At 46.6% G+C, this 27881-nt stretch overlaps 2 protein-coding genes across 7 annotated transcripts in view; both read left to right on the forward strand.

The window, feature by feature from the left end:
* MTMR14 (myotubularin related protein 14) overlaps positions 1-6285 on the forward strand; it is a 45966-nt gene extending 39681 nt beyond the window's left edge. For 2 of the 6 annotated variants that reach the window (XM_004738456.2, XM_004738457.2), the window contains exons 18-19: positions 2449-2604; positions 5687-6285. In XM_004738456.2, coding sequence (XP_004738513.1) covers positions 2449-2604; positions 5687-5873 — 343 coding nt within the window. In that variant the 3' untranslated portion in view covers positions 5874-6285. The remainder of the gene's footprint in view (positions 1-2448; positions 2605-5686) is intronic. The other 4 variants (XM_013054232.1, XM_045063275.1, XM_045063276.1 and 1 more) reach the window with 4 other exon arrangements.
* Positions 6286-7625: 1340 nt separating this feature from the next.
* CPNE9 (copine family member 9) lies at positions 7626-26408 on the forward strand. Its single transcript, XM_004738460.3, has 21 exons — positions 7626-8129; positions 8665-8705; positions 8820-8866; positions 8966-9069; positions 9548-9584; positions 9806-9808; positions 10088-10164; positions 14056-14119; positions 14235-14338; positions 14587-14691; positions 16107-16148; positions 16468-16543; positions 16652-16705; positions 17116-17177; positions 17892-17938; positions 18848-19029; positions 19286-19413; positions 23181-23283; positions 23855-23912; positions 24293-24366; positions 25990-26408. The coding sequence occupies exons 1-21, from the start codon at positions 7810-7812 to the stop codon at positions 26173-26175; spliced, it is 1914 nt and encodes a 637-aa protein (XP_004738517.1). The 5' UTR covers positions 7626-7809; the 3' UTR covers positions 26176-26408.
* Positions 26409-27881: the final 1473 nt, after the last annotated feature.

The raw sequence follows: 27881 nt of genomic DNA on the forward strand, positions 1-27881 counted from the left end.
CTCTCTCTCCCTTTTCTTTTTCCTGCCTTTTTTGTACTTGAGTAAAGACACAGGGCAGTAGAATGTGGGGTCTTAAAAAGCTGATGAAGTTACCTATGTACTGAGACTATCTTGAAAGTATTCCTTCTTTCATTTGGCAGGTGCAGGTACTACTTCTGGTGATTGTTGCTTTCTTTCATCTTTAGGTGTCCCCTCCAGACAGCTAATCCAGACTGGCACTTAGGAGCACCTCTCTGCTTAGCATAGTCCCTTGCTGTCAAACCCAGGAGCTGAACAATTGCTTTGCAGCCCTTTCTTTGACAAAAGCCTCAAACAGGAAGATTTGTCTGCAGCCAGTTGCTTGCTGAGATGGCTTTATGTCCCCTGGGATCACACACCCTGTTGCTATCTGTGCTGCCTACTTCATTCCACAGTATCCCCTGGCTCCCCCAGATGTATTTCTTGCCTGGTGGTGCTAACTTCTGGATGCTAGGGAAGTGACTAGCCTAAGGGAACCAGGAATCCTCATATCCCATCTTTCTGTCCTTCTTCCATTGGTAGTTTGAGTCTCTAATAGCCTGGGCAGGGGTTGGTGGAGAACATAAGAAACCTCTATGTTCCCAGCCCCAGGAGTGCCCCATCCTACTCAGCATCCCTTCCATTCCCTCAATACTCTGGTGTTTAGCCATTGTTTTCCTACAGACTGCTAAAACTGGAAGAGGAAATCTGCCCTTAAAGTTTGAACAGTAGATGAGATTTGGGGAGCTAGGGTGACCTGGGTCGAGTTATGGGGACTGAAGGCCCAGCAAAACCTGGAGGAAGCACAGGGAAACTACCAGGCTGTGGATGTGATTTGCCCTCTCCTGGGTAGCTGTCTCTTTGATTTACAGACTGCTTAAGTCCTGCCAAGTTTAGAAACAAGGAAATCCTGCTTTGTGGGACCTGAGGGGGCTTCCACCAGGTAGCAGACCATGTCCTATTTTCCTCCCTAATGCTGCTGTTGCACACCTTCCAGAGTTTAGCAGGAATGATGAATGTGGAAGTCTCTGTGTTGCAGGGGGTTCCTATTCATGGCAGCTTTAACATAGAAAACCATCTGTTTTCCCGGTCTCAAGGTGGTTCTGTTGTAGGACAAATCTGTAATCAAACTTGGCTTTAAAAATCTCTTCTTGCACTCACTAGCTACGGGACCTTGAGTAAGTGTCTTCACCTGTCTGGACTGTCATTTTTCTCTGTCTCTAAGATAAGGGTGGTTAAAGATTACCAGAGATGTAGTACTTGGTCAGAGCATCACTCGGGTGGCAGCTGCTTGAGGATGAGGCTGGGATGGCTACTCATGAGGGCTGTTGCCTCAAACTTGGAGACATTGATGCCAGCTAACTGGGTGGGCCAAGGTCAATGAATGTCTTTCTCTATTTCCGACCCCCTGTACCACTCATGCTTCTGTGTTACTGGGTTCCTATAGAAGTACTTTCTGCTATTCTTGAATTAAAGAATAAAGGGTCAAACATCAAAGATGCTTTACCCCTGGGGATGGAGACCTGGAGTAGCCGACCAAAGGGCCTTGTTTGATGTTTTACTATCTCCTCCCTTCCTCCTCCACCCCCAGTGACTGGGCTACTGCCCTGAGACAGTAGAGAGAGGTTAGCTATCAGCCAGAAGGTGATGGCAGCAGTAGATTACCAGTACAACTTTCCTCTCCCTGCACTGCCCAAACTTCCATCTGAAAAACGCCTAATAAAGCTGTCAGGTTGCCTGCCTGATTCATCCCTTCCCTTTAGGGTATAACCATTAAGGTCACTGGGTTGATGCATGTGAATACAAACTATGGCTTCTGGAAGGTGCTGCAGAGAAAGCATATGTGTGTGGGGTGGGAGGTGCCTCAGGGCTCCCATCACCTCACTTTTCAGTCTAGGTCACCACCCTCCACTGTCCCCAAGAAGCTTATTCTCCCATTGCTCTGATAAGAGTTCAGTGGCCCCAGAGTTGTGCCTTGCCCACCCAGCCAATCTGCATGCCAGGGGGTATGCGGTGATCCTGTCTCCCTGTTTCCTGGGGCATCCAGCCTTGTTCCTCCTTTTGGTGCTGCTGAGATTGTACTTGCTCTGTCAGCCACCAGGGCAGGCTTGCCCTGACCTGAGGCTTTGGTTGATGGCTCACCTCTTCTCATTCTGCTTTGCTCTTGTTCTTTTGCTTCTGTAAGTCTTTGCATAAAGCATTGTCCTCACAGCTGAGCCTGCCTTATGGTCTATACTCTTTTTTCTCAGTCACAGCCTATCCAGCTGTTTTGGTACTTTTGAAGAAAGTGGTTGACTTTACAGAAGCTCCACCAACAGAAGCTTGCGGCTATGGCCCACGACCAACATAGCCCCACCCCCACAGCCCCACCCCCACCCCTCCAAAGGGCCTCCCCTGTCAGGCATATGACTGACTGTGCATCATCTCCCCTCTCTCTCCTCTCTGCCCCAGATCAGTGGACCATCCCCTGCCCGGATCCTCTCTCTCCACAGACTTTGGCAGCTGGCAGATGGTAACAGGCTGTGGCAGTATTCAGGAACGGGCTGTCCTGCACACAGACTCCTCTCTCCCTTTCAGCTTCCCGGATGAGCTCCCTAACAGTTGTCTGTAAGTGTCTTGCTTGAGAAGGCAGGATACTCCCCTGCCCATATCAGAAGCTGGTGAGCAATCAAGAGTGTTGGTTAAGGAGTGAAGCAGCAGCTGGCTCGGAATTCCTGCCCCTCCCCAGTCTCAGCTAAGTATACCTCACTGTTTCTGGACTCCTGAGGTATGGAAGAGGCTTCATGGGCTGTTCAGGATGTGTGTTGCAGTGTGTGTTCACTCTCTTGAGCCTCCAAAACTCATCCACAGGTGCCTTGGGGCACACCCTGAGGGAAAGCTGTCGGACTGTAACTATAGAAGGTTCTATTTCTGTCCAGGGCTTTGCCTGACATGAGAATCCTTTGAAATCAGAACAGTGGGGTAGTGAAGGTAGGTGTATGGTCGAGACCACAGCCAGAATGGAGCTGGGTCAGCTCAAGGGATGTGCTCCTCTGAGCAGAACCAAGGGTTCCTTGCCATCCCCTTCTTCCTTTTGTCTTCTGCTTTTGCCTCTAGTCAGGAAAGAAAATTGGATGGGGATACCAAATCTCAGGCCTGTAAAATCCTCTTGCTTTAAGGCTCCAGTACTGGGCTTCCAACTCTTAAATGTATCTGCTTGAGTGGCTGCCTCTGTGGCAGCCCCCTGCCCCCTGCCTGCTTTACTGCTTCATGGATGTCAGGCAGGGTAGAGCCTCTAGTGGCCTGGGGAGCAGGGCACGCTCCTCCCCAGGATGGGCTGAATGAACTTCAGGTGCTGGGGGTTCATTGTCACCACCAGAATCTGGCTTATAGCTACCAGAGCTGACTGGCCAGAGGTGAGTTGCCCTGGGCAGTTAGGAAGGATCTGGGGCACCTGGGTGGCTCAGTTGGTTAAGCAAATGCCTTTGGCATGATCCCAGGCTCCTGCGAGGGAGCCATGTCAAGCTCCTTACTCAGCAGGGCGCCTGCTTCTCCCTCTCCCTTTGCCTGCTACTCCGCCTGCTTGTGCTCTCTCTCTATCAAATAAATAAAATTTTCAAAAGAAGAAGAAGGATCCCTACTGAGGGCAGACAGAAGCCAGACCTTGGGATTACAAGATGGAATAGGCCTAAGAGTCATCTTTGGAGGACACAAACATCTCTGCCCCTGCTTGATAGCACCCCTCACTTAACTGGCATTAGCCACTGAAACAGGCAGCTCTCTGAGCTCCTAGCCAACCCTCAGGATCTGGCAGGTTGCCAGAGGAAAGCTAGGTTCTCTGCGATCTCAAGACCTCCAAAATTGCAGTGTAGGGATGGAGTCAGGGTTGATTCCTGCTGAGGTCATACAGTATGTGGATTTAGTGCTTGGACTTTGTTATCAGAGAAATTTAGTCAAACTCTTGGCTGCTCTGCCTTACCAGCTATGTCTTGTGGTGTCAGCCCTGACTTCTCCGAGCCTGCTAATTCATCTCTTTGAGAGGGAATGGCACTAGAGTATCTCTGACTTCCTACTCCTTACCTGCTGTGTATCCTCAGGTGGATCACTTATCCTCTCTGGGCTCCAGTTTTCTTATCTCTAAATAGGCTGATTCCTCCTTCTGCCTCCCAGAAATAAGGGGCAGTGAGAACACACACGTATGGACCTTTGGATATTCCCTGTGAATACAAACTACTAATCTGAATTTCTCATTACATGTTCTAAGGAAAAGCAGAAAAACACATGGCCTCCAGCCTATATGAAATCCAGTTAGAGAGTAAAGAAGATCTAGGGCCATGTGTCTCCCCCAAATGGCAAGAGAGACTTTGGAGTTCTTCATGGTATTGCAGGACTCCAGTATCAGCTCCATTTTCCTGCTGCTGCTGCAAGAGCTGCTCACCCTAGTACCTGCTGCTTCTCTCTCTTCCACACTTAGTCACCCACTCATACCCACCACTCCCACCAGTCTACTTCCCTTCAGTCTGTTCTCCCCATACCTACCCCAGGACTGTCATTTATCCTCATATCTCCATCTGTTTCCCCCAGGCCCTGCAGTACAAGTCATTTGCACTGGGGAATTAGAGACATTGCTGCTACTTTCACAAATTCCCAGGAGGGATTACACAGGAATTGGTCTGTTGGGGGAAGTTTCGGTATAAGTTAGTGGTCAGAGTTAGTCTTAATTTTTAGGTAGATGGGAACCTGAGGGCCTGAGTCATATAGGTTTGTGATCCCTGGAGAAAGCCCTCCAGGGGACAGTTAGGATGAATACCATGTGAGTTCCTGACCTGTCCTCTGATTCCATGTCCCTCTCACCCCCAGACTGTGTACCTTTTAGCCATAGGTTGGGTGTGGCTGGTATCTCAGGTCTCTTCTCCTCTTCTGTTAAAGACCTTTCAAAGTGTCAAATAGCCTCATGGAATTCATTCTTTGATAAGCCTGAGTTTTCATGCACTTGTCACTTTGGGGTTTTTTTGTTTGTTTGTTTGTTTGTTTTACTTGTTCCCCTTCGCAACTTGTATTTCCAGGCGAAGGAGAGAAGAGGGACTTCTCGTCTTCTGTGATCAGTTTCTGTAGAGGCCAGGGAAGGAAAAGCAAATAGAATCAGATCAGGAATCCTGCTAGAGAAGTCAGCACCCTGATAGCTGTTTCCCTGGGGATGACAGTTGACTAAAGATGTAGCTGGACCCTCAAGGGTTTCTGGTTGAGGACCCTGGCCTCTTTAGGACATTGCCAAGAACTTTCTCCCTGAGTGCTCCAGGTCCTGGCCTCAAGAAGGTGGAGGTCTTTGGTCAGCCAAGGCTTGATGTCTCATCTTGTGGTCTCTCCTTAAGTCTCAGATTTGCGCCTCACATTATTCTCACGGAGGAATGGAAGCCAACAGTTGGCAAACTCCTTCCTGCTCACCTTCTCCCCCCACCCCAGTGTGCCATTAAAACGTGCTGGTTCTAGGTAGGAACAGTAGCTTGAGATCTGAGAGGAATGGTTTTTTGAGGGGAACAAAGCCAAATGTTTAGGACCTGAACTGCAGGGGTAGTATGGCCACAGGACATGTGCTGGCCTATGCTAGCAAAGGCAGAAGGATAGGTAGTATGGTGAGGATGAGGATGTTGGATTCTGCCCCAGGGTAATGCATTCATTCCATTCTCCTTCCTTCCCTTCCTCCCCATAGGCTTGCAGCCCTGAGTGAGCGGGAGACTCGGTTGCAGGAAGTACGCTCAGCTTTCTTGGCCGCATACAGCAGCACAGTGGGGCTTCGAGCAGCAGCCCCCAGTCCCTCTGGTGCCATTGGAGGCCTGCTGGAGCAGTTTGTCCGTGGTGTTGGACTCCGAAGCACCAGCAGCAACAGCACCTTATGAAGTAGCCAGCCCACAACAATTTCCTGTTCCTCTCACCTGAGCCCTGAGCAGAATTAAAGCCATGCCCAGACAAGGGTGCTTCAAGATAGAAGAGAAATCTCCTCACTTCTCCTTTTCCATCATGCACCTGGCCAGCCCCAAAGCAGAGCAGGTCTAAGGACAGGGTTCTCCAACCCCCAGCTTCCTGACTGGTGACCACCACCCCTCCTGCCACTGCCTTTCACCGACCCTAGTCTTTGTTGGGATTCCCATCAACTTTCAGAACTGTTGGGGTTTCCCTAGGGCCTTGTGGAGGCTGAGACCTCACGAAAGACTCCCCTCTTTCCATTCTTGTTTCCTGGAGAGGAGGGATCACCTGCACTGAGAATGAGGCAATTTGACACAGATCACAAAATAAAATCTTTTTGAACAACTGCTGTCTTGCATCCTCATTTGGTTGCTGTCTTTGTGGAATTGTTTGGAAGCTTCTTACTGTTCTTCCTTGTGCCAGAAGGGGTTGGGATGGGGGTCAGATAAAGCAGAAAGACAACTGAAGACTGGGTTGTGCCTCTTACCTCTTGAGCCATGACAGTGAGATGGTGACAACTAGTCAGAGGTTGTTAAGGTGGGAGCAGTTGTCCTCCTGTGTCAATGGGCCTTAGTCACCTAGGAACCTACTTATTCACACGGATTCCCAGGGCTGCCTGAAATTTAGACCTCAGGTTGCTGAGATCTTCATTTAGCTAAGAAATGGCAGAGGTGGTGGGGGATACTTCATTTTTTTTTTTTAAAGATTTTATTTATTTATTTGACAGAGAGAAATTACAAGTACACTGAGAGGCAGGCAGAGAGAGAGAGAAGGAAGCAGGCTCCCTGCCGAGCAGAGAGCCCGATGTGGGACTCGATCCCAGGACCCTGAGATCACGACCTGAGCCGAAGGCAGCGGCCCAACCCACTGAGCCACCCAGGCGCCCTCATTTTTTTTTTTTGAAGATTTTATTTATTTATTTGACAGAGAGAAATCACAAGTAGATGGAGAGGCAGGCAGAGAGAGACAGAGGGAAGCAGGCTCCCCACTGAGCAGAGAGCCGGATGCAGGACTCGATCCTAGCACCCTGAGATCAGGACCTGAGCCGAAGGCAGCGGCTTAACCCATTGAGCCACCCAGACGCCCCGGGATACTTCATTTTTAACAAGTTCTGCAGGTAGCACAGTTCTGGTACAGGTGACTTGCAGCCCTTAGCTATGGAGCCCTGACTTTGGTGGAGGGACTGGCTTCTGGGGCTTTGGAGGCAGTAATTGGTGTGGGGAGAATGGATCTGGCTGACTACCACCCTCATCTGCAGTGTGACCTAGATAGGACAGATTGCATCCTCACAGTATGTCTGCATCTCTATCACCATAAGTCAGAGTTCAAAGACATGGGCAAAGGGCTTTTCAGAGTGCTATCACAGCTGCCGTTTTGTGAGTTCTGGCTCAACACAAAAGAGGTCATCGATGTGATTGCCCAGAGGAAGGAAATAATACTGGTGAACATTTCTTTAGTACTTACTGTGTACAATCTCCCTGAGCTAAGCCCTTTATGTGGATTATATCAAAATTTTACAACACATCAAGTAGATGCTATTCTGGCCTTTCACTGATGGGACTGAGCCGCAGAGATGTTGAGTAACTCACCCAAGGTCACACAGCTAATAAAAATAAACGAAAAACTCTTTCTATTTGGAGACCTAGGTAGGGCGGAAGTGGGAAGAGGAAAAAGCAGATTGTTAAGGGAGCAGCTCAGGAAGAGGAAGTGTCCCCAACGCCCACCAGACGCCCCAAACCCTTCAGCACCGCGGACAGTTCTGGGGGGGTGTTTGTTTTCGCCAGGGTGAAACGGGCTGGGAGGAGTCTCCCAAGGTATGGGCTTGATTTAGGGTTGGGGTAAGGTTCCCCGCCGGCTGAGGCTGCTCCAATGGGGCGGGGGCCGCCTGCAGGGCCGGGCGGGGCTAGGTTACCATCTGGAGTCGCTGCCGCCCGGCGGCCACAGTCAAGGCGCAATCCGCGGGAGTGCAAGCAGGGCTGGAGGAGTGCAGACGCCGCCGCTGCCGCCGCCACCGCCGCCGCTACTGCGGCGGCACCTGAACCAACCCCACCACTGCCGCCGCCTCTAGCCCTGGCAGCCCCTCTCTCACAGCCTCCAGCAGCTCCGGCCACTCGACCAGCCATGTCTCTCAGTGGAGCCTCTGAGCGCAGCGTCCCGGCCACCAAGATTGAAATTACCGTGTCCTGCCGGTGAGCCACCACGCTGGGGAGGGCGTAGGCACTGCCCCTGCCCCAATTGGCTCTGGGGCTTAGAGCGGGCAAGGGCCAGATCCCAGGGGGAAAGAAGCATCCAGGGCCGGAAAATCTCAGATTCAGACTTAGGGGAGACTATGGAGGGTTCAGGGAGGGGGTTTCTTTGAACAGCTCCACCCGCAAATAAAAGCTCAGCCTGCGGGTTCAAGGAACGGGTCGCGGGGATCCAATAGGATCTAGGTTCCAGGAGGACAAAGTTCTGGGGCTAACCCTCTTTCCTGGACCCTTGAAGACAGTGTGGAAGCATAGATAATAAGTCTTGAGCCGATATTTTTTGGTGCTGTCCAGGGTGCTGACAACGCGGACCACCTCCCCATCCCACCCCTAACAACTCTCCACTGGGTATAGTAATGGGTGAAGGAGATGCGATTTGAGCCCCATGTCTCCTTCGGATGCCCGGCTCAGGTCAGAGTCCAAGCACTGGGCTCCAGAATGACCCATCCTCTGTCCGTCTGTCTGTTGCCTTTTCTAGGAACCTGCTGGACCTCGACACCTTCTCCAAGTCTGACCCCAGTAGGAGGCGCCAGGGAAGGGAGGGGGAACTAGGGTCCGGGCGCGACTGAGGGGTGGGGAGAGGTTCAGGCCAACCTGACTTCCTACCTTCCCTGCCTCCACTCTCGCCTGCAGTGGTGATGCTTTACACGCAGAGCCGGGCCAGTCAGGAGTGGCGAGAGGTGAGTCCAAGAGCCCTCTCTTAGCCAAGAGCTGCCCCCCACCCACCCCATCACTTGCCCGCTGGTTGGCCCCATGCTTACTCTCCGCCCCCTATCCAGTTTGGCCGGACAGAGGTGATCGACAACACGCTGAACCCAGACTTTGTGCGCAAATTCGTCCTCGACTACTTCTTTGAGGAAAAGCAAAACCTGCGCTTTGATGTGTGAGCCCCGCCCAGAATCCTGGGTTGGATTTCCCCCTCCCCCGAACCTGGATCTACACAAGATTCTGGCAGGCTCCTCCCCAACCCTGCCTCCCAGCCTGGCTCCTCCGCCAGGCCTTTAGTCCCACTCTGAAGGCCTTCACTCTAGTCTTAGCTCTGTCCCCAACTCTAGCTTGGCCCTGTCCTTAGGTCAGATCCAATCCAGTTCACTTCCCAAACCTGGCTGGGCCCAAAGCTTTGCACCCTAATTTAGCTCAGGCTCCATCAAGAGGCCCTGGTATAACTCCATCCCCAGCAGGCCCCAGACTTAGCCTTGTCCCTGACTCTCTGTGACCCTGACTCCTGCCCTAAAGGAGAACCTGACTGAATTTGGATCCAAGGCTGCCCCTCACAATTTTAAACAGGATTCAAAACTCGACCACTTTTCTAGACTGTCTCTCACCAGCCCCGGCTTACGCTGGTTCTACTCTCTTCCCAGATACAACGTTGACTCCAAAACCAACATCTCCAAACCGGTGAGCGAACATCCCCTCGCAGACTGGCCACGCACACAGGAGGCGCTCAGTGTGTTAAACGACCTTCCTTAGAACCCTCCTACACCTCAACCCCAACTCTAACTTCTTGGGCCCCAAATCCAGCTACCTGCCCTTCCTCCCCTGCTCTTGCCTCTTGGTTTCCCACCCATGCCTTTTACTCATTGTTCCTCTTCCCTCTTGGCCACCTTTGGAACACACAGAAGGTGAGGCTGAACGGGGCTGGCTTTGGGAGGGTGGGGTGTGGAATGGAAGGTGAGGTGTGGGATGGCATTGTGGAGAGCAACTTAAACTGACAGCAGAAACAAGAAGCAGAATTGGCCTGGGGACCTCCTTCCCTCTTCTTTAAAGCATGGGCAGGGTGATGTTTCTAGGGTTCTGCCATCCTGGAACACACTGGTTGGTGCAGCAGTATCACCAGGGCTAGGCTGGGACTCTGCATCCCCAGCCCCTCCTGGCCTTCTTGACTCTATGTCCTGGTGCAGGATTTCCTGGGACAAGCATTCCTGGCCCTGGGAGAGGTGATCGGAGGCCAGGGCAGCCGTGTAGAGCGAACCCTCACGTAAGCTGAACAAAAAGGGGTGCTGGGGAAAGGGTGGGTGCCTCCAAATTTTCCTCCCAAAGATGCTGCTGACCCAATAGCAGTGAAGGCTGAGACTCCCCCTGGTCAGGAGCCTTCAGTGGCTCTCATCACCCTCCTGGGAAAGACCAATGTCCAGAGCTCCATTCAAGTCAGTCTCAGGACTGATACGTTTTGTTTTGTCCTCTCTCTGTCTCTGTCTTTATCTGTCTGTCTCTGTCTCTCTCATCTCAGTCTTTTTCTAAGTCTGAATCTACCCTTAAGGTCCACTTCTAAGCTTTTTTCCTCTGGGAAGCTTACTCTCACTTAATCAATACCCCTGGAATTTCCATTACATTTACTCACTAAATATTTATCAACATGTTTTGTATGCCATACCCTGTGCTAGGCACCAGAGACTCATCCATTCCATAAATACTACTGGGCATATATTCTATGTCAGCGACTGTTCAAGGGACTTGGGTTGTAAAGATGAACATAACAAAGGTTCCTGCCCTCAGGGAACTTATACTATAGAAGGTGGGGGAGAAACTGTACAAAATTGACACAACAAGTAAGTAAATTATATAATATATTGGAAGACATCAAGTGCAATGGGAAAAAGGCAAAGTAGAGCAGAATTAGGAAGATCGTAAAGGCTGAGTGGTGGGACTTGCAATATTCTGCAGAGTGGTTGAGTAGGTTTTATGGAGAGGTAACTTTAGAGCAAATACCTGGACGAAGTAAGGAAATGAGCTATGCAGATACCTGGATATGGGATGTTCCAAGCAGAGGAAGCTGCCAGGGCAAAAGCCTGATATGTTCAGAGAGCAGCACAGAGGCCAGTGTGGCTATACCCAAGTGAGCAGGAGGAAGGAAGAGATGAGATTGGAGAGTTAACAGTTTAGGGCCTTGTGGCCACTGTAAGGATTTTAGCTTTTACTCTGAGTTGGGAGTCACTGGAAGGCTCTGAAGAAAGGAGTGACATGATCTGACTATGTTTTCAAAAAATGAAAATGCTGGATTGAGAATAAACCTTGGGCAGGTGAAGAGAGTAGCATGTATCCCACTGGAAAGCCATTACAGTAATCCAGGGTGGCAGCAGTAAAGGAGAGAAATGGTCAGATCTGGATATAACTTGAAAGTGTAGCCAACTGATTCCTGGCAGGTTGAATATGGATGTGAGAGGAGAAGAGGAGTCATGGATGACACCAAACCCTTTGGCCTGAACACCTGGAAGGATGGAGTTGCCATAAATGAGATGGTTAAAAAGAAAAAAAGAAAAGAAAAGAAAAAAGGAGGGAGATGTATATTGTGGGGGGATTTAATCAGGAGTTCAGTCTGACTCCTGTTGAATTTGATAATTTTTTTAGACATCCTGTCAGATATGTCAAATAGGCAGTAAAATACATGAGTTGTAGATGCTCTTTCAGACCCGGAGACTAGATGAAATCACCAAGGTAGTGAGCAGAGAAAGAAAGGACCAAACACCAAGACTCCATGAAATGGAACTAGAAAAGAAGACTGAGAAGGAGCATTTATGAAGTAGGAGGAGGACCAAAAGAAGGGGTGTTATCTTGGAGGCAAAGTGAAGGTCGTGTATTGAGGAGAGAGTGACCAACCATGTCAAATGCTGCTGCAGGTCTGAAGTTCTGAAGGAAGAGGTGGGGGTGGTCGCCTGGTTGGAGAGGGTTAGAATAGAGTGGAAGAGAGGAATTGAAAGTCAAGAAATCTTTCAAGGGGTTTTGCTGCAACGAAAAGAGAAAAAGAGGTGTGGTTAGGGAAGGAAGTGAGGTCAGAATAGGTTTGCATTTTTTTTTTTTTTTACGATTTTATTTATTTATTTGACAGATCACAAGCAGGCAGAGAGGCAGGCAGAGAGGGAGGGGAGACGCAGGCTCCCTGCTGAGCAGAGAGCCCCATGCAGGGCTTGATCCCAGGACCCTGAGATCATGACCTGAGCCGAAGGCAGAGGTTTTAACCCACTGAATCACCCAGGCGCCCCTAGGTTTGCATTTTTTAACATGAGAAAAATTATACCACATTTGTATGTTAAGGGGAATGACCCAGTATAAACTGAAAAAATTGACATAATAAAAAAAAAAAGGAGAGAATTGCTGGAATGATGTCCATGTACAGGCAAGAGGGTGTAGAATGTAGCACACAGTAGAGGGATAAATAGGCACACGGATAGTCATTTATAGCAACAGTTGCGTGGGTGAAGATACTGAAGGCAAGGTAGGTGTGGTGGTAGGTCTGTGGACATTCTCTTCTGGTTGCTTCAGTTTTGTCAGTGAAGTAGGAAACAAGGTCACTGGCTAAGTAAGGATGGGGGAGGAGGCTTTCCGGGTTTGTGGAGAGAGGAGGAGTGAAACTGCCCTCTAGCAGAACCGGAGAGTAAAGTATGATTAAGGACCCTCTTGAGGTTTTCGGTCATGCATTTAAAATGAGACCAGTTGGGGGCGCCTGGCTGGCTCAGTCAGTAGAGCATGTGATTCTTGATCTCAGGGTCATGAGTTTGAGCCCCATGCTGGGTGTAGAGATAACTCAAATAAATAAGAAGTAAAAAAAAAAAAAAAAAAAAAGAAAGAAAGAAAGAAAAAAGTGAGACCTGTTAACAAGATTGTGTGTTTTCCTCTGGCCTTATTCAGCTGCACATGTGCAGTACAGGTTAGGCAGAGAACTGGATTTAACTAGGGCTGTGGTTCTGCCAATAAGTATACTGAAGTGACAGAAAGGCAGTAGATAAAGGGTAGGTTGCAAAGAAGCAATTATAATCATTGACTGGAACTCACACTGGGTAAGGAGGTGAGGGAAAACATTAGGGAGACAATAGAGAGAAAGCAGTAAGACTTGGTCCTGGGTGTGCAGGTGAAGAGTCCCTATACTCCTCACACTCTTTTTAAAGCACAAGGAGTCAAAAATTAAAGTAGTGAAAGAAATAGTTCCACAATTCATGTCAAAGATGAGAAAAATCACTTAGTAAGTTGGAACCAGGTCTTGAACCCAGAACACTCCTGACCTAGCTTCCTCTCTGCCACACTTGGGACCCTTTGGAGTCAGGATTCACAGGCTCATATCAGCAAGGTTCCTGACCACTTGGAGATCCAAGGCAAGGCAAGTTGGGGATGAGTGTCCTAATATGTACTTTTCAAATACATGGAAGTGTCCCTTCTTGGGTCAGGAGAGGATAAGGCTTCCCTTGTCTTTTTTATTTCACTCTTCACATTTTATTTCACTCTTCAGAAAGCACATCATCTTTGATCTAACAAAACAGCCTTTTGCTCTGGGTCTGATTAGAAATTCTTCCTCATTCAGCACTGCTACATCATACTCTACTTGCCTATTGCCTTGGACATCCCACCTCCCTCTGGAAGCTCCCTGAGGGAACAGTCTAGCAGAAATAGAGTGCCAACTGGCTAGTTCATACCTAACACAGTGCCTGACATATAGTAGATACCAAGGTCTGCTTTGAGAAATTTAATCACCTTCATATCAATAACACTTCCCAATTGCTTGTCCTTCCATGCACTCATTCAGATCTTTTCACAACCCCAAGAAGTTGGCGTGATTCCCATTTCATATAGAGGGAACTAGGACCCCCAAAGAGGAAATAAATTACTCAGGACTTTAAATCCTATGTCTTTCCCACACTACCATTATAACATATCCACCTAGGCCAGATTAGCCCCTGTCTTTCAGACTACAGACCCCTTCCCTATCAAAGTCAGGCCCTTCCCCACAAGGAACCACACAGGGCAGAAAGAGATACATTTAGGAGAATGTTAGGAAACAGCATAGTGAATCCCCTGTCCCACCTAATCCCAGATTGGCTACCCCATTCTTCATTGCCTACTCTCCCTCCCCTCACAAAGAGGCTTTTTCTGCTTCCAGGGGTGTACCAGGCAAGAAGTGTGGGACCATATTGCTGACTGCAGAGGAGCTTAGCAATTGTCGGGTTAGTAAGGGCCATATGCTAGACCCACAAGGCTTCCTTCTCTCCTAAACTATCTTTAGTGGACTGTTTGAGGCTATGAGCAATTTGGGTGTCAACAGCCAAATTTCATCCCTAGGACATTGCCACCATGCAACTGTGTGCAAACAAGCTGGACAAGAAGGATTTCTTTGGGAAGTCAGACCCTTTCCTTGTGTTCTATAGGAGCAATGAAGATGGCACGTGAGTTGATGTCTCCTCCAGTGGCACCTACCCCTGCCCTACTGTGCCCATGGGCCCATTACGGCTCTCAGGCTGGAGGTGGGGCGTCTTAGACTCTACTAGGACCTGAATTCAGAATTTACTCAAGGCAGCACACAATATGTGCTCAACAAGTGGGGAAATCCCAGGAATCTCCAAGAGTATGAGGTCCTATCTCTGGGCTCAGTCCTGCCCCCAAGGCAGGTTCCAGTCCTCTTGTTCCTCTCCAGGTTCACCATTTGCCACAAGACAGAGGTTGTGAAAAACACACTGAATCCTGTGTGGCAACCCTTCAGCATCCCTGTGCGGGCACTGTGCAATGGAGACTATGACAGGTCTGCTTCAGTGTAAATTAGGGAGTAAGGGAACAAGGGCATGAGAATGGGATTCCTGAGGCCCAATATGCTGGCGGAAGTGTCACAATAGTTTTGGAGGATCCTTCTTGGTGAGACAGAGTTTTAGGCATAGAGATAGGTAGATGGGGAAGCAAATAGATGGCCACATAGATGGATAGGATGGATGGGTTGATAGGTAGATGAAAGGGCAAATGAACAAAGGAATACACAAGATACATGGATGGAGAGTCAGATGGTTGGATAAGCTGGTGAATGGATGGATAGGTATATGGAGGGCTGTGTACAAGGACTGGTGAATGGGTAGAAGGGGAGATGGATGAATGGATAACAGATAAGTGGATAAGTGAACTCATGGGAAGATCATTACATGGACAAATGATGGATGGATTAATGGATGAACAAACAGATGGATGGGTATATGAGAGATTATTAGATGGTTGGAGAGGCAGAGGGATGACTGAAAAAGCAGGAGGATAAATAGGTAGAGCAAAAGGTAGATTTGTAAATGGATGGTAGATGGATGGAAGGATCAGTAGATTAATTAGTTGATTAATGAAAGTGAAGTAGATGGATAGGCTGACCATATGAATTAATAAATGGACAGTATGAAGACAGGTGAGTAGGTGGAAGGATGGATGGGCACACAGATGGATGGATATTGTAAATGAATGGATGATCATATGGACAAATGTGATAGATGGGTATTTGGTTAGAGAGCTGAATGGACACAGAGATGGATGCTTGGGTACATCAGTAAGTCAGTGAATGCCTGGACGTATAGTTAGATGGGTAGATAAAGAAAGGGATTAAAAGGTTTTTAGATTGGCAAATGTATGGGTAAATGGGTGGCTTCATGGATAGAGAGTTGTAACTGCAACACAGATATATGGACATACAGGAGGACTTAGGCATAGTACTTTAGAACAAAGTCTTTGGAACCAGAATATCTGAGTTTAAATCTCAGCTCAATCATTTACTAGTTATGGTCCTTAGTCAAGTTACTGGTTTTTGGTATCCCAGTTTCCTTATCCAAAAATAAGAATAAAAGTACTTACTTTATAGTAAGTACTTACTTTATAGGATGGTTCCTAAATCAAATGAGTCAATCTACACAAGCACTAGTAGCAATGCCTAGAATATAGTAAGACTCAACAAGTAGTAAAGAATAGTAATAGTGGTACAAAGAGCAATAGAAGAAACAATGGCAGCAGCAATATAGTTGGGTATGTGCAGGGACTGATGAATGAATAAACAGGATGGATGGACTGGTGGGAGAAAGGTTAAAGGAAAAACAGGTGGGTGTATGGAAGGATGATTTGTGTGTGTTTAAGTAGGTGAGGGTGTCTCTAGGATTTATCATACACGCTAGCCTATGTTTATCTCCTGCATTGCAGAACAGTGAAGATTGATGTGTACGACTGGGACCGGGATGGAAGGTAGAACTGCCCCACATAGTACTGTCTTCTCTTGCAGTTAATTCAAACTGTTTTCTCTAATACATAGTACATTCACTAGGAACCCAAAGTGGCCTTAGGAGTCAAGAAGGGTGATAATAGATGCCAGGACCTTGAGTACAACTGACCCTCTCAGTTACATCTTCCTTCTTTCGCCCTTAACTTGGCCTCTCTTCTGGCCCCAACCCCAGTGCCCTGCAGCCCAAGTAGAGGCAGGGGATAGTGGGAACAAAAGACTAGTTTCAGGGCTGGCTCCAAGTCAACAGTAGCTACTGCTCACCCACCCCTGGCCTCACTGCAGCCATGACTTCATCGGTGAGTTCACCACCAGCTACCGGGAGCTGAGCAAGGCCCAGAACCAGTTCACAGTGTATGAGGTGAGAACTCCAGCCCTGTCCAGGTTGCCCAGGCCTTCCATCCTGGTATGCTTAGTCTGTAGTTCCCTTCCTCTGTTTCCCACCTTCACTGTTCTCTTCTTTACCTAGGTACTTAATCCTCGGAAGAAATGTAAGAAGAAGAAATATGTCAATTCAGGAACTGTGAGTACTCCCTGGAGCTCTGGCCCTCCCTAGATCCTTCTGTTTCTATTCCCATTGACATTACATATGACAAATGTTGGGGGAAGGCTGTGAGCACGGATTACTTGGATATAGTAATGTTGGGTCCAAGGACTTCATTTAAGTTTCTTTTTTCTTTTGATTTCTCACCTGAGGAAAACTGTTTGCTTATTACTGTTTTGCAGAATTAAAAAAAAAAAACTTAGGTTGTATTTCCCAATTTAATACACTTTTGGAAATCAAAATCTGCTTCTGACAGCTTCCTCTTTTTTGCCCTTTCAGAAATTAGATAGGGTTGGGGAGTGTGGGGTAGGGGGTGGAATCATGTGCCTCTCTGCCTTCTGCCACCCAACTGCCCTTTCCAAAATAGCAGGGCTGTCTCTTTGTTCCAGGTGACACTGCTCTCCTTCTCTGTGGACTCTGAATTCACTTTTGTTGACTACATCAAGGGAGGGTGAGTCACAGGCCAAGTTCTGGGCTGAAAGATCAGCATTGAGTTACTTCCAGTTCCAAGCCTCAGTTTTCTTATTTATGAATGGTTAGGGTCCGTGGAGATAAACTTTTAAACGTTTGGCAAACTATAAAGTGCTCTGTAAAATGAATAATGTTCACCCTCTTAGTTTTCTTCATGAGGCTGACTTTTATACCTAGCTTCCAGTCCTCTTCCCTCCCATGGGAAGATGCGGGACAATGGCCCCAAGAACCTGATTGTGGTCCAGATAAAAATCATGGCCAGGCAACAGGAAGAGTGCAAGAGAGAGGGAAAACCCAAGCAGACCAAAGGGGACATTCCATTTGGCTCAGTAGTGGTAGGCAGGCCTGGCAAAAGTACTTTGCTTCTCTGAAGCTCACTTTTCTCTGATGCAAAATGGAGATGTTAAATACTACTTCAGGGCTATAGTAAGGATTAAGTTAAATGACGTAAATTACAGACACTTGTCACACAGTAGGTTCTGCTACTGATAGTGTGTGCTTTATGGACCATAGGATCTGCATCATCTGGGAGTTTGTTAGAAATGTAGAATTTCAGGCTCCACACAGACCATCCAGATCAGAATCTGCATTTTAACACTATCTCCAGGTGATTCATATGCACACTAGTGTTTGAGAAATCCTGATATAATATGTATTTGCCCCTCACTTCTCAATCCATCTATTTCCCCAACAGAACACAGCTGAACTTCACTGTAGCCATTGACTTCACAGCATCTAATGGTGAGGCATGGATGGGGGCGATGGCGTATGGAGGAATTCTAAGGAATTCATTAGAGATTGGCCTGGATTCTGACCTGGGGATAAGAATTCACCTACCCAGTGGCACCTGGGTGACTCAGTTGGTCAAGAGTTCACCTACCCAGTAAGCCCAGGCTTAAGGCAAAGCCTAGCCAGGCTGGTACTGGGACAGGAGTTTCAGGGAGAGATTATTGGGTATAATAGGGGATGGAAGGTAAAAGAAAATAGGGCTTCAATTTTAAAAAGTTGAAAGGAGAAATACCTCAGGAAGTGGATGAGTAAATGAATGGATGGGAGATAATAGAGGTATAAGGAGAAATGAAGCAGTAAATGAGTGAGTAATAACTGGGTAGGTAAATAGATGAATAAAACAAGTAGGTAGATGGGTTAGTGAGTGAGTACAGTAGGTTGAACAAGTGGATGAATGACTAGGTATGCAGGTGGACAAATGGACTGATGATTAAGTTGGAGAAATAACAGGTAAATAGAATAATGAATGAGTGGATAGGTGGATGAATCCATTTGAAGACAGAATGACAGACAGAATGAATTAAAATGAATAGTAATGATGGGTGGGTGGTAGTTGGATAGATACTGGATATGAGAATGGAGAGGAAGATGGACAGAACTAGGTCAGTAGATTGAAAGATGAATTTATGCTCAGTGGATGGGATAATGGATATGTGTGTAAGTGGATAAATTGATGGATAGATATAGGGATTGGTAGATGGATAGAGGGGAAAATGAACATACGGATGACTGGGAAAAATAATGAGGGAGTACATTGGGTAAAGAGTGAGTGAATGGATAGGTGGATAGACATATACATGGACAGGTGAATAGATAAATGATCAAGGTGACCAAAAGGCTGGGGGTCCTCTGTCCCTACAGGGAATCCTCTGCAGCCCACCTCCCTGCACTACATGAGTCCCTACCAACTCAGCGCCTACGCCATGGCCCTCAAGGCAGTAGGAGAAATCATCCAGGACTATGACAGTGACAAGCTCTTTCCAGCTTATGGCTTTGGGGCCAAAGTGCCTCCAGAGGGACGGATCTCCCACCAGTTTCCCCTGGTATAGTATAGGCCAGAGCCTACACTCCATGCCTTGGCATCTGGTCCACTCAAATTGGTGAATTTCTTCTCAGGGTCAAGTACCTGCAGAGGACCAGGAAACTATGAGAGGGGAGCAGAGCAGGGAGGGGAGCAGGACTGGAGTTTGGAGGGGAGCATGAGAGAGAAAGATGGGGAAAAAAAGGAGTGAGCTGGGATCAGAGTACTCCTGTGTATACCCTGCATGGCTCAGCCCAACAAAGCATCTTCCCCGACAGAACAACAATGATGAGGATCCCAACTGTGCAGGGATTGAAGGTGTGTTGGAGAGCTACTTTCAGAGCCTGCGCACAGTGCAGCTCTATGGGCCCACCTACTTTGCTCCTGTCATCAACCAGGTGGCCAGGTAAGGAAACTGGGTGGGGGCTGGAAGGAATGAGGGGACCCAGGCAGGGGACTGATTTTCCAAGGACAGTTAAGACCACTCTTGGGTGAACCTGGGCTTTGGGGAAAGAGTAAAATTTTCAGTGTTGTCCAGGCTCTGATAATAAAGAGATAAATGCCTTATTCTGGGGTAGTAAGGTGTCAACAAACTACACCAACTCCACTCTCTGGCATCAACAATTGAGGCCTCAAGTTTGGGGCAAAGAAAGATGGTCCTATAGCATAATGGTTAAGGCACAAGCTTTGGCATCACACCTGGCTCCACCCCTCACTAACCATGTGACCTTAAGCAACTCAGCCTAAGTCCCCATTTTATCCCTATAAATGGGTATAATAATAGAAAACAATAGCACTTCTTCATAGGATTATTGGGAGGTTAAAATTAGATAACAAAGTAAGAATTATTAGCACAGTGTCTGGCCCATAGTAAGTGCTCAATAAATGGTAGATTTAAAAAAATAGAAAAGTAACTTCTAAAAATAGAAGACTAACTCCAGGGTTCCTGGATGGCTCAGTCAGAAGTATGTGACTCTTGATCTCAGGGTTGTGAGTTTGAGCTCCACGTTGGGTGTAGAGATTATTTAAATGAATAAATAAATAAAAGCTTTTAAAAAACTCCAAATTTTTAGAATAAAAAAAACAAGATCACATATCAAGTCACTTTTTAAAATGCAAATAAAATAAAATGACAGAACTAAAACTAAACATATGTCATTAAATATAAATTGGGTAAGTTCACCTATTAAAAGAAATAGATTCTCTGATTGAATAAAACAATGAAATAATAAATAACCCCTACAAAATGCTGAATGGAAGAGACCCAGCTACAACAAAGTACTTCAGAAAGCTTGAAAGTAAAAAGATTAAACAAAAAAAGAGAATACAAATGGAAGGATTTCAAGGAGATTTATATGCCTATAGACTTCCCTTTTCCCTAATAAAGATTGTTTATGTAATTCATAACAAGGATAATAGTTTCTTTCAATTATGAAAGTAACATAACATTGCTGTAAAAAAATTTTCAAGGATGGAGAAATGAAATAAGAAATCACCCAGAATATGGCTCATGGGAATATGGATGTATATACAGTTCTTGACAGTATTTTTCCTTATGAATCCATAATTGCAGTCAAGTTACATGCAAGGGCGCCTGGCTGGCTCAGTCAGAAGAACATGTGACTCTTGGCCTCTGGGTTCTGAATTCAAGACCCACACTGGGTGTAGAGATTACTAAAAATGTTAATTAATTTAAAAATACATTTAATATTTCACTACTGATCTTTTCACTTAATATTGGAGATCAAGCATATTTTTGTTATTATCAAACAGATTTATTAATTTTATCTTAGTTCATTCATTCGTTCATTGAATAAACATTCAATAAAGAGGCAATGTAGCATGAATGTGGGCTGTGGAGCCAGATTAGCTAAGTCAATATACCCACTCTACCACTCCCTAGCTGTGTGAATTTGAGCAAGACCCTGAACCTCTCTATGCCTGTTTCCTCAATTGTAAAATGGCAATAATAATAGCAATATCATAGGGCTCTTGTGAGGGTTAACTAAGTTAATATATGTTAAGCACTTAGTGCCTGACACATCAAAACTGCTATAATCGTTAGCTGTTACTGTTACTATTATTATCATTATTACTATTCAAAGGGCATCTGCTGTATGCTCAGTTCTCTGCTGGGGCACTGGAGACTTACAGATGAATCACATCTAGTCTCTGCCCTTGGGAGCTCCTACCTTGGAGCAGGAGACAGAAATATAAATAAATCATTACTTTCCATAGGCTAGAGCTTCCCAGACTTTTCCACCAAGTTGCCTGTTGGCAAAGGCAAGTGATTGCTTCCCTCAGGGGACTCTTAGGGGCACAGCTGAAAGCAACAAGGCTGAAAATGTCTTTGAAGCCACCATATTTATCTTAAAAATCGGGCAAATTTTACATTTTCCTCATTCTGTGTCCATGTGTGCTTTAATTTAGAGGGGGAAAAAAGGTGTTTTAAGTATATGTCGAGTCATCTAGCTTTATCCACCAGATCATACAGCAGAATGGATGCTCCAGGTATCCTGTGAACTTGGGTCTCCCTGGGCACACGTGCTGGTACCCTCATGGATGTGAAAACCCATGTGGAAGGGCTGACAGCCTATCTTGGTGGGTGGTATCCTAGAAGGCAGAGGGAGAAGAGGGGTGGGTATAACCTAGTCTGAAAGACCCAAGGAGCCTAACTTTCAGAGGGGAATGGGTCTAGAGGGCAAGTTGGACTTTATCAGAGAAAGAGATGCAGAGTAGGCCTGGCAGAAGGAACAGCATGTGAAAAACACAGAGTTACAGAAGGGCAAGCTCAGGAAACAGTAAACAGTATATTACAACCAGAATGTACAATGTCTATGGAGTGTATCCAAAGAAAAGGCCAGGAACTGAGAGTGAAGGAATCAAGAGCTCAGGCTTTAGGCTTAGTTGTGTTCTTTTACTGAGCACTTGAAATGGAGCTTGGGTCAGCAAGAAACCAAATATTTACTTCTATTTTTTTAAAAGATTTTATTTATTTATTTGACAGAGATCACAAGTAGGCAGAGAGGAAGGCAGAGAGAGGGGTAAGGAGGCTCTCTGCTGAGCAGAGAGCCCAATGTGGGGCTCAATCCCAGGACCTGACTTCATGACCTGAGCTAAAGGCAGAGGCTTAGCCCACTGAGCCACCCAGGTGCCCCTATTTACTTCTATTTAATGTAATTTAAATTTCAGTGGTCCCATATGGCCAGGGTCTGCCTTACTGGATAGTGCAACTCTGTCCTTTCCAACCTAAGGGCCTAAGACTAAAAGTTAAGAGACCAGGAGGTACCATGACCTTTGTGCTCTCTGAAGGTCTCATTTTTCTTATATTTAAAATAAGGGACTGAACTTAATTACTTCTGAATCCTTCTCAGATAGACAAATCTTGGATTCAAAGATTAATGGTGAGAGAAGGAAAAAGGAGCTTAGGAGCAGCTGTTAGTCTGGCTAAGGACCCAGCAGCATAGGCAATGGGAGGTGGCCAGCAGAGAGGAGAAGGAAGAAAGAGGAAATGGGTGAAAAAGGGAAGAAAGAAGGCCTTTAGCCTTTGGTCTTGCCCTTGTATAAAAACCAAATCTTTCTAGGGTCTGTCAAAGCCCTGTGTGATCTGGCCCCTACCCCATCTCAGCCACATGGTCCACTTTGCTTTCTGGGCTCCAGACACAGTGGGCTTCCTTCAGTCCCATCACAAGGCCCTTTTCTGTGCTGTTCCCTTTGTTTTTCCCCTTTGCTTAGCCTCTCCTTCATCCTTAGACATTATTTCCTTAAAGACACCTTCATTGACCTGCTGGACAATGTCAGGACCCCCTACTAGACACTGTTATAGCAGTGTTCCTGTCCATTACAGTACTCGTCACAAGAGTAATTACAGCTATTTCTATGATTCTGGGATTCATGTCCTCCCTCAAGATGGCTGGGATGAATTTGTTTTTTCTCATTGTGTACCTCTGGTGCCTACTATAACACAGTAACTACCATAGTAAGTTCTCGATAAATGTTACTGGAGGGATATCAGATAGGGGCAGGCGTCCATGTCTGGGGAAGGAGCATGAGCTTCAGAAACCCCAATCCTTGCCTACTGCTTATACACTGGTGGTGGAAGGTTTAGGAGTAGGGTGTTCCCTTGGCCTGTCTGGGCTTTCAGCTGGATTCTGATCATGGACTCTCAACCAGGGCTGCAGCCAAGATCTCTGATGGTTCCCAGTACTACGTTCTACTCATCATCACCGATGGGGTCATCTCTGACATGACACAAACCAAGGAGGCCATTGTCAGTGTGAGTCTAAGGAGGAGGGATTGGCAAAAAGGGGCACTGTTAATAACTGTGAACAGTTTGAGATTTTACTCTACTTGCAAGCTAACAAATTAGCCCTTTAGTTTAATGGATGCTAGCAGAAGACATAAGACTCTTGGATCAGAGACAAAGAACTGTGTTATTCTCAGACATAGTAGTAGCTCAATTATCAGTATTTACTTTGATTGTAAGTCCCAGTTCCCACAAAATGATGTGAAGAGGGTTGAATGACACCTGGACCCACAGTGGGATGCATTATAGGTCAGAAATCCTAGCTTAGGGTATCTGAATCTTTTATAATGGGCAGTAAGCATGCCTGCCTTTGTTCTAGTGTGAGAAACAAAACTGCCCTTTGTTCCAAAGGAAGACACTATATCTTTCAAGGCTGTTTGATATGCAGACATCCTTGAAAAGATAGTTTGGAAAAAAGGGAATCAGTGCTTCCGCTTGCAAGATGTGCAGAAACATGATACATGCACAGAGAATTGTCCCCAGCAGGTACCTCCATTGTTATGACTGTTCACCCCAACCATTCAACCTCTTTCCCTCACAGGCCTCCTCACTGCCCATGTCTATCATTATTGTTGGTGTGGGACCAGCCATGTTTGAAGGTGAGTAGGATCAATGGTGTCCATGAATGAGACCAAGAACGGGGGAAAATATGGGAGGATCTGGGCACCCAGGTCCAAATCACATAAAGGAGAAAATGGGTGCCTGTGTTGGACCTTGGCCAAGTCAAAGACCTTCTCTGAACCTATTTCCTTATTATAACCAAGGCTGTTGATATGAATACTTCCTTCTTGGGGTTCCTTGGTGGGTAGAATGCATAGTAAGGCATAATAACAACTCCATAACAATGCCTAAAATTTGTTAGCACTCAAAAAAACCCACGAACTATTCCATGATGACCCCAAAGTAGAGCTAACAAGGAACGGGGTAGCATGGGCAGGAATGGGAGAGGGCGATCAGTTAAAGGGTGTCTTCTCTGCAGCAATGGAAGAGCTGGATGGCGATGATGTGCGCGTGTCCTCCAGGGGACGCTATGCAGAACGGGACATCGTTCAGGTAGATCTAACCAGGGAGAGGAAGTCATGGAGCCAGAAGGCACAGTGGGAAAGACAGGCTAAGTTGGAAGCCACTCTTCCATACTGTCTCCTTAGTCATCCACCTTTCTCCCCATTACTCTTTCAGCCGTTCTGCATTCATTGAACAAATTGTTTTTGAGGAACAGGCAGGTTGCTGCAGCCTTTCTGGATCCATAGTATAGGAGATCCTCAAAGCCCCCGCCCTCTAGTGGAGACAACTAATAATCACACAGCTAAATAGCTTACTAGATTGTGTTAAGTGCTCCAGAGGAGCAGCAAATGCCAATATGAGAGCCTATAACAGGGACCTGACTTAGCAGGGTAGTCAGGGAAAGCTTCTATAAGGAAATGACATTTGAGCTAAAACCTAAAGGAGAGTTGCTCTACCTAACATTGTAGGTAGAGAAGGAGCACATGCAAAGGCCCTGGGGCTCAGAAGAATTAGCCCAAACATGGAAAAGGCAATAGGCCAGGGTGGCAGGATTCCAGGAAATGTGAAGAAGAGGGGGCCAAGGCCTTGCTGGTTATGATGAAGATTTGTAGTTTTGTACTAAAGAATTAGAAACCTCTTGAAGGATTTTACCTAGGGGACTGAGATGGTCAGACTTGCATTTTAAGAGCTCTGCTGCATGGAGGATCAATAGCAGCAGGTTGAGAAAGAAAGCAAGTAGACAGACCTGTCAGTGAGGAAACCTCTGAAATAGTAGAGGAGAGATGACAGGGATCTGGACAGGAATGGAAGCAGTGAGGATGGAGAGAAGAAGCAGTTTCAGCAGATTGTTTAAGAAAATTTTAAAAGAGTTGATGCTTCGATCAAATTGTTATGGGGAGGGAGGAAGACTGCAAGGATGACTCTGTTTTCTAGCTTGAGCAACTGACTGAGTGATAGTCCCACTTAATGGGAAAGGAAAGCCTTCCCTTGGGGAGGGGGAGGAACAGATTTGGAAAAAAGGGCCAGTTGCGAACTTTGAGATATCTAAGACAAGTGAATGGAAATGTGATATGGGCAACTAAATATGTGGCTCTAGACCTTTAAAAAAAGGCCAGGGATGGGAGTATAAATTTGGAAGTCATCAGAGTACAGTTTTTAAAGTCATGGAAGTATATGAAATCACCCAGGAGAGAAATGAGAGAAGTGACCAGGTTTAGGATCAGGTAGACCCAGAGGAATGGGGGTGAGGGGGAGGAGCATCCAGAAAGGAATGAAAAAATCCAGAAGAGTGTGGTATGTCAAGAGTGGGATGTGTCTAGGAAGATTATAGTCAAATGTAATGAAAAGCTAAAGAGGAGTCAAGCAAGACGAAGACTGACAATTATTGCCCACTGGACTGATTTGGTAACATAAGGCCAATTACATTGGCGAGAGCAGTGTCAGTACTGTGTGAAGCCAAACAGGAATGGGTTGAAGGTATATAGAAGGTGAATAGAAAAGGGATGGGGAGAAAGCAAATGTAGAAAGCTGTCCGAGATAGGGGTGGGAAGAGATAGTGTTATATTTGGAAAGAGATGTTAGGAGTCAAAGAGGAAACCTCCTTAGTGCTCCCCTTCCCATTCCTCTCTTCCCTGGCCATTACCCACACCTGATTGTCTGTGCCTGTCCCAGTTCGTCCCATTCCGAGATTATGTTGACCGGTCAGGAAACCAGGTGCTGAGTATGGCCCGACTAGCCAAGGACGTGCTGGCTGAGATCCCAGAGCAGCTGCTGTCCTACATGCGCACCAGGGATATCCAACCTCGCCCCCCACCTCCTGCCAACTCCAGCCCAACCCCAGCTCCAGAACAGTCCTGAGGAGCCTACCTATTCAGTAACTAGCAGTCTGCCTACCTGCCCACCCACTGCTTCTGCTGAAAGCCAGAGGCACCTGGAGCCCTGGACCTTACTGAGTCCAGCTTGAAGGATCAGTGCTAGCTAGTTGAGCCTTCTGTCCCCTCACCCACAGAAAGGCCTGGCACTGTCACCACTTCCCTGCCTTTGTGCCAATAATAAAGTTGATCTTTACTCCACTTCTGTCTCATGGTTCTCAGGGAAGGAGCCTGGGGGAACTGGGGAACTGGGGCCATACCAAGAGAAGTGTGCAAAAACTGCTTCAGTTAAGGTCCATCCCCATCCTATCACCCATCCATCCAATTACTTCTTTTTATTTTTCCCATCCAATCACTTCTTCAGACATTCTTCAAGCACCTTAAGAAATGATAAATGAAACTTTGTGCACTTGTTTTTTTCTGAAGAGAGGCCCATAGCTTTCGTCAGGTTCTCAAAGGGGTTCCTGACCTCAAAAGGGGTCAGCTTTACAATGACTCTAACTCTGTTCTGATCCATGTATTCTGAATATTTTGTTTTGTTTTTAGATTTTTATTTATTTATTTGACAGAGAGAGAGAGAGAGGGAGGGAGGGAGCACAGGAGCAAAGAAGCACACAAGCAAGAGGAGAGCAGACAGGGAGAGGGAGAAGCAGGCTCCCCACTGAGCAGGACTCAATCCCAGGACTCCCAGATCATGACCTGAGCAGAAGGCAGTCGCTTAACAAACTGAACCACACAGGCACCCCATTCTGAATATTTTAATGAGGATAATAAAAACAGCTAAATACTTGAGTATTCGGTACATATGGAGGTGATTTACAAGCATACTCTTATTTAATCCTCACAAAAATCCTGTAAGGTAAGCACTATATTTTATCTCCACTTTATAAATCAGGAAACTGAGGCTCAGAGAGGTTAAATCACTTTTTGAAAAGAACTCATCAGTTTCACTCCAGATCCCAAGATCTTAACCAGCAAACAGCTTCCTGGAGTGTTGCTTCTATTAGGATGTTTTTCAAAAAACATTACTTATGAAAATTCATACATTATAGTAGGTCGAATGCAAGGTTTGCATGAAGATATAGTAGAAGCTTCTACTTACTTTGAGCATTGCCCCAGAATCCTGGAAGACCCTTTCACGCTCTTCTTTGGATGGCAAAACTGAAGAGGCTCAACAAGCATTGCTTAACAAGTGGACTCTTCCCAGGACACAAGTTCATCAAAACCCCCAAGAACTGACAGTAGTTTTTGAGCTCTCTTTTATAAACATGGAATTTTACGTAGGAAGAATCTTACAACTTGCTACTTGTTCACATAGCTATCAAATGGCCCAGTCATATTAAAACCAATAATCTGTATTGAGTCTTCCAACTTTCCACCCACAGCCATGAGCATTTCCCCGCCAACCCTACAGGGTTCCCAGCATCTGAATCCCATTTTACCGTGCACAAGTCTTTTCACCAGCCTTTTACACCTCCCCAAATTCGGTCCCTTCCTTCAGATCCATACCTTTCCTTCAGTCTGCTCCTTTGCCTTGCCCAAGCTCCTTCCCTTTCTTTCAGCCCCTCCCGTTATACTTAACCTGGTCCCGCCCTTTCCTTTCAGCCCCGCCCCTTTACCTTCTCCACGCCCCGCCCTTTCACTTCAGTCTCGCGTCGTTTTTCCCTGCTCTGTACTTTCTCCCCAGCCCAA

This window comes from Mustela putorius, unplaced genomic scaffold (assembly GCF_011764305.1).
Source record: "Mustela putorius furo isolate JIRA1106 unplaced genomic scaffold, ASM1176430v1.1 tig00003850_pilon_pilon_pilon, whole genome shotgun sequence".
Taxonomy (NCBI): Eukaryota; Metazoa; Chordata; class Mammalia; order Carnivora; family Mustelidae; genus Mustela; species Mustela putorius.

Excerpts from the sequence above, each read along its gene's own strand:
- CPNE9 (XM_004738460.3), top strand. The coding sequence starts at position 7,810 with ATGGGGCGGGGGCCGCCTGCAGGGCCGGGCGGGGCTAGGTTACCATCT. Across the intron at positions 10,165-14,055 it reads CGTGTAGAGCGAACCCTCAC|GGGTGTACCAGGCAAGAAGT; the intron begins GTAAGCTGAACA and ends TTCTGCTTCCAG. Across the intron at positions 16,544-16,651 it reads ACCAGTTCACAGTGTATGAG|GTACTTAATCCTCGGAAGAA; the intron begins GTGAGAACTCCA and ends TTCTTTACCTAG.